The following is a 12,919-nucleotide window of genomic DNA, read 5'->3' as shown; positions in this document are numbered from 1 at the left end:
AGAAAATGAGTTATTTTACCGAAATGAATAAAATGTGAAATGAGATTGTTTTAATTTTATTTTAATATATTATTCGTAATTTATTAAGAATTTTAATATTATATATTATTATAATCTTTTTTTTAAATTTATTTTATTTGTATTTTTATTTGTATGAATCAGACAAGAATTTTCTTAGTTGATTTAATGATTCATAGTATTTACTCACTCTAAACTAAATTGATCCAACTTTTTCCACATCATTTTAGTGTGGTATGATTTAATCTTTTTTATTTGATTTGATTATTATGTTTCTCCAACATCTTTAAGCTATTTACTATTTATTATTACAAATGTTACAATTATTAACTATTGTTAGAATGAAGATTTATTCATGCTAACTTTTATAATTATAGGATTGTTAAAATAATTAGAATTCTTAATCATATTTGAAAATTGTTACATTTTTATTAATACTTGATACTAAACATATAAACATATGATTGAATTTTTAATATGATAATTTAATTTTGCAATAAAAAGCCGTGAGCTGCAATTCTATTAGGCAGAAAATTTGATGATGGATTTATATTAAAAACTAAATGAAGAGTCACCACGATTCGGATGGTGTATCATAAATAATTCATTTACTATCTCCGCCTCATTCTATATCAAAAATATTTTTACTACCATCCACGATGTGTTTGATTTCGAAAATCCATGCAGGACACTGTTACACTTATCCTCTATTTTTTTTTTTTTTTTTCATAAAGTTCTATTAACAAATTTTATAATATATTGAAAAATTATATTATTATAAAAAAATAAATTTAAAATTCTTAAAAATATGAAAAATAATAAATATATTTGTGATTTATATATTTAATTTTGTTGATTAATGTTCAGAGAATATAGTAGGATGTGACACAAATATAATCCTCTCCCAATGCCATCCCTGATTAAGAGCAATTCTCTAATTTTCATCATAAGTTGATAATCTCTCTTAATAAATACTAGTTTAAGAAATTTTTTAATATATATATTTTTTTTAATCTAAAATAATAGTAATTGGATGAAAATTGCATTTAATTGTGGAGACTTGAATAAATTGAGTGAATTTGTAATTTTGAAAGGTATTGATCTTGTTTGTAATATTTAAGAGTTTCAGGTGTTATTTAGAGTCTTAAGAAAAGCTCGGAAGCTTTTTTTTCATTCCTTTTTCCCGGGAATATTTGCTTGAACATGTAAGAACGGAATCAGTCGTTATAAGAAATTTGCCCTAACTGGTCATCAAAGCGCCATTTGTGCAGAAGTCACCTTTCTTTGCATATGAATTCCTCTTCTTGTGTAGATATTGAGGTTGACTTTGACGTTCAATTGACCCATCTTTCTGTTTCCGTATTCAATTGATCGATGTTGTTCAAATTAGTATGTTATTCTCTATGAGCTTGCACATATAACATTTTTCAATTTGTTGTTTCATTGGTTAATAGTACAAATAATGGGTATTAATCTCACATTGTATTAAATTCCTCTTGTATTTGAATTTCTTACAGTATAGAAATGAGTGGTCGGAGTCACAGTCCTTTGTCATCAAGGGGTGGTTATGAAAGGAGGGGAAGGAAACCTGAACGAAGGCGACATGACGGAGGTGGAGGTGGTCGTGATCATCGAGGAAATTCCACCAGTTTATTTGTCCGCAACCTTCGTCCAGATTGCAGGTATTATTATTGGCAAACAGTATTCTCATACAAAATTTGAACATACATTCTTAATCATTGAAGAAACTTTTGTTGGTGAAGTATCTTGCTTTTCAAGAAACTAATAATTCACTGATTTACTTTACTTTTATTTAGTTACTTTGGATATAGTTTCATTGGATGTTGAACTTCTAGTTATTTCGATGGATACACTCACTGCCATTTTGTTGGTTTAATTTGGAGTCTCCCATGACTTATTTAGTGGTAATTTTTTATATGGATGATGATATTATGTAGTTAAGATAAATGACATTTCCCTATGATTGTTGCTAGTTGTTTGAATCACTAACCTAGTTATATCTAACATTTTCCTTCTGCAGGGTGGAAGACCTTAAGATATCATTTTCGCGTTTTGGTCCTCTCAAGGATGTCTACCTTCCAATTAATTACCATACTGGGTATGCTTCTTTAGCTTTAAGGAGGATCATTCATGTTTTACTGGGTAACAAATTTTATGTTATTCATAAAAGCACAACATATGGTAGTCTCATTATTGACATTATGATGCTCTGATATCCCTAGATTTTTTTACATTGAGATTCTTGATACATAACAGTGGAATAAAAGTCTTGAAGACACCAATCAAGTTTTAAGAGTTCAATGAGAGAATCAAGTAGTAAGAGTTATGTTGACATCAATGAAGTAGTAAAAGTTATGTTCAAGGTTTTGTGACGGTAGAGAGAAGATTCAATGAGTTTCTATACACAGAAGATTGAAGATCTTGAAAGTCTATTCAATGTGAAGATTTCATGATCTCAAGATCTTATAAACTAACACTTCCAAGGTCAGCAGCCAAGTGCTCTATGCACTTTTTATGTGTTTGTTTTGTTATATTCAGATGATAACTAATATACTTGTTAAAAACCCCATGTTTTAAACTGTTGAAAGCTTGCATTCGGGAAGTACAAGTTTCTTATGAAAACAGAAACCCAGTTCCATGAATTGTGGTGGGTGATTGAGGCTGTAAGAAATTTTCTGGTTAGATGTAATTGAGATGCTTGTTTAACAAAATTTTGCAGGACCCGCCGAGGATTTGGTTTCGTAGAGTATGTAGAGCATGCTGATGCTGCAGAGGCTATAAACCACATGAATGGTAAGGTTATCTTTGGTCGGACGCTGAATGTTGTTTTTGCGGAAGAAAAAAGGAAAAATGCATCTCAAATGAGGAACGGTGGAAGGTAGTTTACTACTCTTTTACTATAATAAACTTGGAGCAAATGGAAAAATCTTATTCCATGAAAAAATGGGTTAAAAATCTAAAATATTATAAGGGGTATTTGAGGATATATTGAAATAAATAAGCCTTCATCAAACAAGTCAAATTTATTCATGTAGATTTTGTGTGCTTGTTTTGCAATCATTATACCCCTTGAAGTTAATTTTGTTTTTGCATCAGGAGTCGACCAAATCACAGAAGACCTGCTACTCCTCCTCCTCGGGAACCCCCCTCGCCACGCCGTTCTTGTTCTCATTCTCCCCTTAGAAGACGACGTTCACCTTCTAGGAGCCATGGGGACTACTCTCCACCTACTAAGGGGAGGCAACACGCAAGGTTTTCAATTTTCCAAAAAAAAAAACAACAGATAAACCCAGTTGATCCAATGCCAGTATAAAGCAATTAAAACTTGATCCTAGGCTGGGTTCTTTGTGTTGGTTCTGGTGATATTAATGTAATACACAAATTTGATGATTATTTGTTTTGTGTTCGGCAGGTCTGTTTCTCCCCGAGAGAAAAGGAGGAATGGTAGAGAAAGAGATAGATCTTACTCCCACAGTTTGATCCCCCGAAGAGAGAATTATGGAGAGAGTAGAAGCCCTGAACAATATCCTTCTCCCAAGGGGAGACAAGACTCAAGGTATTCTATTTTCCAACAAATAAAGGCCACAGAAAAACCCACTTGATCCAATGTTTGCCATGTATAAAGCAATTAGAACTTGATCCTTAGGCTGGTTTCTTTGTGGTAGTTCTGATGATGTTAGTGTTATACACAAATTTGGTGATTATTTTATTGGGTTTGGCAGATCTGTTCCTACCCGAGAGAAAAGGAGGAATGCTAGAGAAAGAGATAGATTGTATTCTCGTAGTTTGAGCCCCCGAAGAGAGCATTATGAAGAGGGTAGAAGCCCTGAACAATCTCCTTCTCCTAAGGGGAGGCAACACTCAAGGTATTCTATTTTCCAATAAAAAAAGCCACAGAAAAACCCACTTGATCCAATGCCAAATATTGGGTATGTATTGCCTAGTCTGTATAACGCAATGAGAACTTGATCCTGAGGCTGGTTTCTTTGTGTTGGTTCTGATGATGTTAGTGTTATACACAAATTTGGTGATTATTTTATTGGGTTTGGCAGATATTTTTCTCCCCGAGAGAAAAGGAGGAATGGTAGAGAAAGAGATAGATTGTCCTCGCGTAGTTTGAGCTCCCGAAGAGAGCATTATCGAGAGGGTAGAAGCCCTGAACATTCTCCTCCTAAGGAGAGGCAACACTCAAGGTATTATATTTTCCATCAAAAAAAAAATGCCACAGAAAATCCAACATGATCCAATGCCAAATATTGGGTATGTATTGTTTGCTCTGTATAAAGCAATTAGAACTTGATCCTTAGGGCTGGTTTCTTTGTGTTGGTTCTGATGATGTTAGTGTTATACATAAATTTGGTGATTATTTTACTGTGTTTGGCAGATCTGTTTCTCCCCAAGAGAAAAGGAGGAATGGTAGAGAAAGAGATAGATTGTACTCGCGTAGTTTGAGCCCACAAAGAGAGCATTATCGAGAGGGTAGAAGCCCTGAACAATCTCCTTCTCCTAAGGGGAGCCAACACTCAAGGTATTTTATTTTCCAACCAAAAAAGCCATATAAAAACCTACTTGATCCAATACCAAATATTGGGTATGTACTGCTTGCTCTGTATAACGCAATTAGAACTTAATCCTTAGGCTGGTTTCTTTGTGTTGTTTCTGAAAACAATTGGTGATTATTTTTATTGGGTTTGGCAGATCTGTTCCTCCCCGAGAGAAAAGGAGGAATGGTAGACAAAGAGAGAGATTGTACTCGCCTAGTTTGAGCCCCCGGAGAGAGCATTATCAAGAGGGTAGAAACCCTGAACAATTTCCTTCTCCTAAGGGGAGACAACACTCAAGGTATTCTATTTTCTAACAAAAAAAACCCACTTGATCCAATGCCAAATTTGGGTATGTATTGTTTGCTCTATATAAAGAAATTAGAACTTGATCCTTAGGCTGGTTTCTTTGTGTTGGTTTTGATGGTGTTAGTGCTATACATAAATATGGTGATTATTTTACTGGGTTTGGCAGATCTGTTACTCCCCAAGTGAAAATGAGGAATGGTAGAGAAAGAGATAAATCGTGCTCGCATAGTTTGAGCCCCCGAAAAGATCATTATCGAGATGGTAGAATCCCTGAACAATTTCCTTCTCCTAAGGGGAGGCAACACTCAAGGTACCACTTGATCCAATGCCAAATATTGGGTATGTATTGCTTGCTATGTATAAAGCAATTAGAACTTGATACGCTGGTTTCTTCGCGTTGGTTCTGATGATGTTAGTGTTATACATTAATTTGGTGATTATTTTTATTCTGTTTGGCAGATCTGTTTCTTCCCAAGAGCAAAAGAGAAATGGTAGAGAAAGAGATGGACCGCACTCGTGTAGTTTAAGCCTCCTAAAAGAGCATTATCGAGAGGGTAGAAGCCCCGAACAATTTCCTTCTCCTAATGGGAGGCAATACTCAAGGTATTCTATTTTCCAACAAAAAATGGCACAGAAAAACCCAATTGGTCCAATTCCAAATATTGGGTATCTATTGCTTGCTCTGTATAAAACAATTAAAACTTGATCCTTTGACTGGTGTCTTTGTGTTTGTTCTGATGATGTTATTGTTATACATAAATTTGGTGATTATTTGTATTATGTTTGGCAGATCTGTTTCTCCCCGAGAGAAAAAGAGGAACAGTAGAGAAAGAGATAGATTCTACTCTCCCAGTTTGAGTCCCTGAAGAGCCAGTAGTAGCCCTGAACTATCTCCTTCTACTAGATATGCAGTGTCTCGATGGTGTTGGTGGTGGTGAAAGATGAATGAGCCCAAGCCCCTGTGGAATTGGCTGCAGAGCCCAATGGAGGAGACAAAAAGGGGAACCCTAGTCAGTGAGAATATGGCAAATTTATGTCACATTTTCATTAAACTTGTTTAGCTTCCATGCATTTTTTTATGGTTTTGAAACTGATGCACTATTGAGAACATGTAGGTTGTAGCTGTAAACTTGGGAGTTGTAAATTCAAAAGCTTCAAATATTTTGATATGATTTTTCAAATATCTAACCTGTTTCCAATTTTATTATTACAGTTTATTAATCATTGTTAAAATGAAGCTTTACTCATCTAATTTTTATAATTATATATTTTCTCATTTTAGGGTTATTTGGATAAATCATGAGTTTTTTTTAAAAAAAAAAAAATTTGTTTGATGGAATTAGTAAAAAAACAGGTTTTAAATTTTTTATTCCTAATATATGTGGGAATTTGACAATATGACCATAAAAAGAGCCTTAAATACGCTGGTGACCACTTAACATGAACGGGCACGATCGTCTCATAACGGAAACATAATTATTTTATGTAAATTCTTTTTTTTTTCTTTTTTTCCGTTATCTCTCTACTCCGCGTTCTTTCCAAACCCTAAGTGACGAACCAACGATTTTTCTCTCCTAAACGAAGAACAACAATCGGCAACCAACAAACACATCGACGGACAAAACCCGTTCTAATATCATTTGCTTTATGTTCTTATTTCCATTATAGCTTTAAATGTTTTGTGTTCATCTTGAATTCAGATGAAGTTGAATGTTCGATGATGATAGTGCAGATGAATGTAGATGAAGTTGTCCTTATTATCTGCATTCATCTGCAATATCATCATCGAGCATCTAACATCATTTGCATTCAAGATTAACAAAAAAATATTTAATAAAGCTATAATGGAATAAGAACATAAATCACATGATATTAGAACGAGTTTTGTCTATCGATGTGTGTCGTCGGTCACCGATTGTTGTTCTTTGTTCGTTTAGGAGAGCAAAATTGTTCGTTCTTCACTTAAAGTTTGGAGAGAACGCGAAGTTGAGAGAAGAAAGAGAACAGAAAATAAAAAAATGAAAAAAAAATTGAAAATTTATATAAAAAATTAGGGTTCCGTCAAAACGACCTGTCTCATTCAGCAAAGTGAGTAATTTCGTGAAAATATTATTAAGTGGTCACCAGCAATAAATTTTATAACCGTTGACCAGCGCATTTAAAGCACTTTTTAGGGTTATTTCGTCAAATTTCCCAATATACCCTATATATATTATAATTAATAATATTTTTTAAATAAATATTAATTTTATAAATTACTACTTTTATCTATATTGTAAATTTATTTTTATTTAATATAATTTTTTAAAACAAAATAATATTTTAATTTAATTTATATTAAAATAAATTTTATAATGTAATAAAATAAATGTTATATATATTAATAATAACTTTTATTAATATATATGTAGATAATAATTTTGATATTTTAATTGATTATTCAGTTGAAATAAAAGTTATGGTATTTTTATAAATTTTTTATTTTATCACACTAATAAAAAAAATTAAACAAGCACTGAATTATGAATATTAGAATTTTTATTTAGAATGATTTTTAGAGTTTGTTTATAAAAAAAATTAAATAAATAATTTTTTTTATACATATTTAATTTAAATGAGATATATTTATAAATTAATTAATAGTTTTTGTTTAAATATATTCAATTTTATTTTTTAATATAATTATTTATTTATTTTAACTATTTAAAATTTAAATGGTATATAGTTATAGTTTTATTTATATTTGTGAATTTATTTTTCTTCAACATAATTTTTTAAAATGAAATTATTTTTTATTTAATTTATATGAAAATAAATTTGATAATGTAATAAAATAAATATTAGATATATATATATATATTAATATTATTTTTTATTAATATAAAATATAATATTTAAGTAAGAAATAATTTTAATATTTTAATGAATAAAATAATTGATGAGATAATTAGATTTTGAGATAAAATTTTAATAACCAATCATCTAACATAAAATATTAATATTATTAGTTCTTTTCAAATAACCTTTTCTTTTGTCAAATAAAGTTATATATTTTGAACTTTTTCTTTTTTAAAAACAAACACATTTGAAAAATAAACTTATTTATGACTGCCAGCAAAGACATGACACCCATATAAAATACTGTACTAATATTATTAGTTTCTTTCAGAGAGAAAAAAAGATTCATTCTTTTGACAAAAAGACAAGTTCCTGGACAAAGGTCTCTGAAACTGGGGTAACCCCAACGACTGGAAAAGAGAAGAAAATTGCCATTGCAGGGGAAGGTGAGACTATCTTCCATAAACTTCTTCGTTTTCTCCTCCTTTACTAGTTGTAGATTTTAACAAATAAATGTACATATATTGTTATATAATAATCTAATTTATTTTTTCCCTCAATCTATCGTGATAACTGATAATCTAGTGTATGTTTGAAAGTAAGTAACTTGCATTTAATGAGGGTTTAATGTTCTTAGTTGGGAAGTAATGTGGAGCTGCACTTGAACCTAGTCTCTTCGACTTGTTTATAGTTTTTCTTTAATTTTTTTATTCGTTTTGAAATCTTGGAAGGAGATTACGATTCTTCATTGCCTTCTGCGATTCCCAGGTTTGTATCCATGTTGGTTGATTTTACTGTTCATATAAGCTTTTAGGGTTTTACAGCTAAACCCAGTTTCGCTACTTTCTTGTTTTCCCATTTACGAATTTGTCGGCTTTGAATCAATAACGCTAATGGGTCTCCTCTTTCTTAGTTTCTTTGAACTTCTTTTCATTTGGGTACTTGAGATCTTGAAATTTTAGCTATTTTTCTCCTTAAATTTGTTGAATTCATGGCTGTTTAGTCTTAGACAGTTAGTTAGTTTCCTTAAAATCTTTGAATTTATGTTTTTCAGTTAATGTAAAGCTTCAAGCTTTTTTGTTTCAAGATTGGATGCATTTAGACTGTCTTTTTGTTTCCTTAAAATCCTTCAATTGATGGATTTAGGTTTTGATTGACTGATATGGACAGTTGTTTGATTTAGGTTTGAATTTATGTCTGCTTTCCTTGCAGAGAAGAATCGCCATCTTTTCGAACTTGCAATGCCTGAAAAATGGACTGTCGGTTTTCTTTTTCTTCTTCTGGTTGAGTGGTTAACGATTGCAGCTGGAGCGATCATTGGATTGAACATCGGGACAGACATCTCCAATCTCCCATTAGCATCAGACATTGTAAACATCCTTATAGTAAACCAAATCAATCATGTTCGCCTTTTTAATGCCGATGCCCACATGCTGAAAGCTCTTTCGAACACAAATATAGAGGTCATAATAAGTGTAACCAACAATGAAGTACTTGGAATCGGGGAATCACCTTCAGCAGCAGCCTCTTGGATTAACAAGAACGTTGCCGCTTACTTTCCAACCACCAACATCACAGCAATCGCGGTTGGAAGTGAAGTCCTAACATCAATTCCAAACGCGGCTCCTATTTTAGTTCCAGCCATGAACAACCTTCATAACGCTTTAGTTGCCGCGAATCTAAACAATCAAATCAAGGTCTCAAGCCCGCAATCCATGGACATAATCCCCAAGCCTTTCCCACCATCAGCTGCCAACTTCAATTCCTCATTGAACTCCACCATTTTCCAACTCCTCCGGTTCTTGAAGAACACAAATTCATTTTACATGTTGAATGCTTACCCATATTACGGTTACGTTACGGGAAATGGGATTTTTCCAATCGAATACGCCCTCTTTGAACCCCTTCCGTCTGTAAAGCAGATTGTTGATCCGAACACACTTTTTCATTACAACAGCATGTTTGATGCCATGGTTGACGCTGCCTACTATTCGATAGCAGATCTTAAATTTTCGGGCATCCCGATTGTTGTAACTGAATCGGGATGGCCTTCTTCGGGTGGTTCTCATGAACCCGATGCCACTAAAGATAATGCGGAGAAATTCAACAATAACTTGATTCAACGCGTTCAGAATGATTCGGGTCCGCCTAGTCAGCCATCTAGTAGAATCGATACGTATATTTACGAGATGTTTAATGAAGATAAAAGTTCTGGACCGATATCAGAGAGGAATTGGGGCATGTTTTTCACAAACGGGACTCCTGTTTATTCCTTGAGCATTTCAACTTCTCAACAACAAACTGGGAATTCTTCTTCGGTGTTTTGCATTGCAAGCAATAGTGCCGATACTAGTAAGTTACAAGACGGACTAAATTGGGCATGCGGTCAAAATCGAGCCAACTGCTCGGCTATTCAACAAGGGCAGCCATGTTATGATCCTAACACATTAAAGGATCATGCCTCGTTTGCTTACAATGATTATTATCAGAAAATGCGTAGCGCTGGTGGAACCTGTGATTTTGGTGGGACTGCTGTGACAACCTCAATAGACCCAAGTAAGTTCTTAATGTCATTTTTATTAGAAGAAATTGATTGTTGATTGTGTCGGTTTTCTTTTGCAGGTCACGGTTCATGTATTTTTACAGGAAGGTACAATTCTTTACTAAATTACTTGTTGTTTGAGTCATGTAGATTATTATTATAAGAGTATGTTTGTTTATTTGTTTGCTTATTGTGACAGTTCAAATTCGAGTTCAACATTTCCAGCCTCACCATCACCCATTAGCCCGAGTTCAAATTCGAGTTCATCTATTCATCGGGTTCCTGAGATCATACCGATACTTATTGCTGTTCTCTCATTGTCATGCTTGATTTAAAGCTGGTGACTATTTCCGGTTGTGTACATTGATATTAGTTGTTACACCACAGGGATTGTATTCCTTATTGTACAACAAGAACATTTTTTTTTGGGCTTAGTAAGGGTAATTGTGTATTTTTCTTTCCTAAAACCAAACCTCGGAGAATTTGGAACAATCTTGAGGATCAATTGACTGCACAATGATGATACTATAGATGAGATTTGAGATTAAGTTTTTTTTTTTTTTTATGTTTTTCAGAACAAAACAACCCATGTGTGGTTCTTAAGTGAAATTGCAACATGTTCAAGATTGAACCTTTTTTCTCCTTTTTATTTATTTATTCAAAAGACAAACATAACCGAATACACCCATTTGTCTTAAAAGATATTTTAGGGTATCAAGATTCAAACTTTATTTTATGCTAAAACGGTTAAAAAGATAATCATGGCCAAAACGGAGACGTTTTCATGGCCACAGCAGCACATGATGTTGTGATAAATCCCAGTTTACTCTAGAAACTTGATCTTCGAGCAACGGTGAGTGATGAGGAGCGGTGTTGGAGGACGATCGTGGCCATTGACGACAAGAAATGTCGGATCTTAATACCGATTGTCCCCCCGATTGCTCTGCTGGGCCAAAAGGAGACAATCTCTATAACTGGGTCGCCACCATCATCGGTCCCTCAGGTTATTAAATTCTGTCACGTTCTTCCTCTACCTCGATTCAATAACTTTACTCTCTAAATCTGCTTTCTTGAGTGAAATCATGCTGTAGAAACTTCCCCAACTTTAGGGATCTTAGTCATCTTGCCCAATTGGATTCTGTATGCTATCCAGTTCATATTCCGCATTGTATTCAGACTGTCATTTCACCATTTGAGTTGTTTTTTTAGCCTGAGATGTGAAACCTCTCTTGCAGGAACCCCATATGAAGGTGATATATTCTTTCTTGAAATAGAATTTACAAGTGACTACTCATTCAAACCTCCCAAGGTAATGCTGCTCATCCAATTCTATGCTCTCTTTTTTACTCTAAAAACCTTATGATTCAATCTCTGTTTTCTATTTGGTCATTTTGTGTTTCTGTTTTCCTTTGACAAGTTTGGGTGCAGAGCTGCAGGTGGTATTTAAAACCCGTATCTTCCACTGCAATGTCGATTCAGGTGGAAACCTTGGTCTAGAGATGCTGAAAGACGGTTGGAGTCCAGCTTTAACCATTTCAATGGTTCTCCATGCAACCAGATCTATTCTTATGAATCCTGACCCACGTGAGTGCTTCCACTGCACCTCATTCCAACTCTCTTTTTTGTCCGTTAAACATTTGTAAACTAGGATACGATATTCAGAAGAAAAAGATTGCGGTTTTTGCAGATAACCCAGTTGTTGCAGGAATTGCCCAAGTGTACCTAACTGACCGGAAGAGCCATGATGCATTAGCTGCAGAATGGACTCTGCGATTTGCAAAATAGTAATGGAAGCTGAGATTTTGCAAACTAGTAGAAACTTTGACTTTCCTCCTTTGTGATCAAGAAGGATCTTGATCATTCATCCCCTAATTAGAAAGGGACATAAAGGCTGTAAAATTTGATAATTTATTTTTTGTTGGATAAATGTCACACAATCCATGTAATTCTGTTCTTGGATATTGATATCTGGTTTAAACCTTCCCCTAAGTTGAATTCATTAACCAAAACCCAACTATATTACAATTTCACTGAAAATATTGTTATTAAATGATTATAAGATATATTATTGTTAAACTAGCATTTAGCCCGTGCATTTGCACGAGTAATAATATAAAAACCGTGAAAAAAAATTACGGATAATATTTTTTATTTTATTTTTAACTGTTTTAAATTTATGGGTGAGTCAACCCATAATCCAACAGAAGTATTCATTTACTCAACATCATTATATATTAGTTAGTTAAAAAGTTGAACTTATATTAATATTAAAACGTCTCGCGTTTATCAAATTTGGTGTTGAATTTAAAATATAAAGTCTTTGTAGCCTAGTTGGTTAAAGAGTTGTACTTGTTTTGTTAGGTTGCAAGTTCGAAACATACCTCTAGCATTTTTAATTTTATTTTTAACCGTTTTAAATTTAAAAACGGGTCAACCCACAATCCGACCCAAGTATCCAAATTAACCACAGCTCTCGACCCGGCAATCCGGACACTTTAAAAATTAAGCATCATTATATATATATAGATATCATTATATATTTTTAATTAGTCTTATATAGTTAGAGAGATTAAAGGTCAATGATTAGGCTTAGAAACATTTGTTTCTAAATGATTGAACTTTAGCCAAATAACATTACATCGTATTGACT

General features: G+C 33.2%; 2 protein-coding genes and 1 long non-coding RNA gene across 8 annotated transcripts; all 3 read left to right on the top strand.

The window, feature by feature from the left end:
• Nucleotides 1-1,542: 1,542 nt before the first annotated feature.
• Nucleotides 1,543-6,069, top strand: LOC124921905 (serine/arginine-rich SC35-like splicing factor SCL33). Of its 5 annotated transcripts, none has more exons than XR_007097727.1 (12): nt 1,543-1,700; nt 2,060-2,137; nt 2,759-2,917; nt 3,136-3,291; nt 3,452-3,595; nt 3,762-3,905; nt 4,092-4,232; nt 4,424-4,567; nt 4,738-4,881; nt 5,056-5,228; nt 5,349-5,492; nt 5,680-6,069. XR_007097727.1 is itself a non-coding variant. In XM_047462606.1 (12 exons), exons 1-12 carry the CDS (start codon nt 1,543-1,545, stop codon nt 5,753-5,755), a joined length of 1,632 nt encoding a protein of 543 aa, XP_047318562.1. In that variant the 3' UTR covers nt 5,756-6,069. The 5 variants fall into 5 exon arrangements, 4 of the variants coding, with proteins under 4 accessions (XP_047318562.1, XP_047318563.1, XP_047318564.1 ...); XM_047462606.1 differs by having other exon boundaries at nt 5,056-5,199; XM_047462607.1 differs by lacking the exon at nt 4,092-4,232 and having other exon boundaries at nt 5,056-5,199.
• Nucleotides 6,070-8,014: 1,945 nt separating this feature from the next.
• LOC124921399 (glucan endo-1,3-beta-glucosidase 4-like) lies at nt 8,015-10,815 on the top strand. Of its 2 annotated transcripts, none has more exons than XM_047462061.1 (4): nt 8,015-8,173; nt 8,940-10,283; nt 10,350-10,377; nt 10,469-10,815. In XM_047462061.1, the coding sequence occupies exons 2-4, from the start codon at nt 8,969-8,971 to the stop codon at nt 10,602-10,604; spliced, it is 1,479 nt and encodes a 492-aa protein (XP_047318017.1). In that variant the 5' UTR covers nt 8,015-8,173; nt 8,940-8,968; the 3' UTR covers nt 10,605-10,815. The 2 variants fall into 2 exon arrangements, with proteins under 2 accessions (XP_047318017.1, XP_047318018.1); XM_047462062.1 differs by lacking the exon at nt 8,015-8,173 and adding an exon at nt 8,237-8,495.
• A 179-nt stretch (nt 10,816-10,994) lies between these two features.
• Nucleotides 10,995-12,345, top strand: LOC124921400. Its single transcript, XR_007097661.1, has 4 exons — nt 10,995-11,272; nt 11,505-11,578; nt 11,698-11,853; nt 11,957-12,345. It is a non-coding gene; the product is annotated as an uncharacterized LOC124921400 (long non-coding RNA).
• The last annotated feature ends 574 nt before the right edge of the window (nt 12,346-12,919 follow it).

The sequence above is a fragment of the Impatiens glandulifera genome, chromosome 1, assembly GCF_907164915.1.
Source record: "Impatiens glandulifera chromosome 1, dImpGla2.1, whole genome shotgun sequence".
Lineage (NCBI taxonomy): Eukaryota > Viridiplantae > Streptophyta > Magnoliopsida > Ericales > Balsaminaceae > Impatiens > Impatiens glandulifera.
This window is presented reverse-complemented; position numbering and strand designations above follow the sequence as displayed.

Excerpts from the sequence above, each read along its gene's own strand:
- LOC124921399 (XM_047462061.1), top strand. The coding sequence starts at position 8,969 with ATGCCTGAAAAATGGACTGTCGGTTTTCTTTTTCTTCTTCTGGTTGAG. Across the intron at positions 10,284-10,349 it reads GACAACCTCAATAGACCCAA|GTCACGGTTCATGTATTTTT; the intron begins GTAAGTTCTTAA and ends TTTCTTTTGCAG. Across the intron at positions 10,378-10,468 it reads TCATGTATTTTTACAGGAAG|TTCAAATTCGAGTTCAACAT; the intron begins GTACAATTCTTT and ends TTATTGTGACAG.
- LOC124921905 (XM_047462606.1), top strand. The coding sequence starts at position 1,543 with ATGAGTGGTCGGAGTCACAGTCCTTTGTCATCAAGGGGTGGTTATGAA. Across the intron at positions 3,596-3,761 it reads AAGGGGAGACAAGACTCAAG|ATCTGTTCCTACCCGAGAGA; the intron begins GTATTCTATTTT and ends TGGGTTTGGCAG. Across the intron at positions 3,906-4,091 it reads AAGGGGAGGCAACACTCAAG|ATATTTTTCTCCCCGAGAGA; the intron begins GTATTCTATTTT and ends TGGGTTTGGCAG.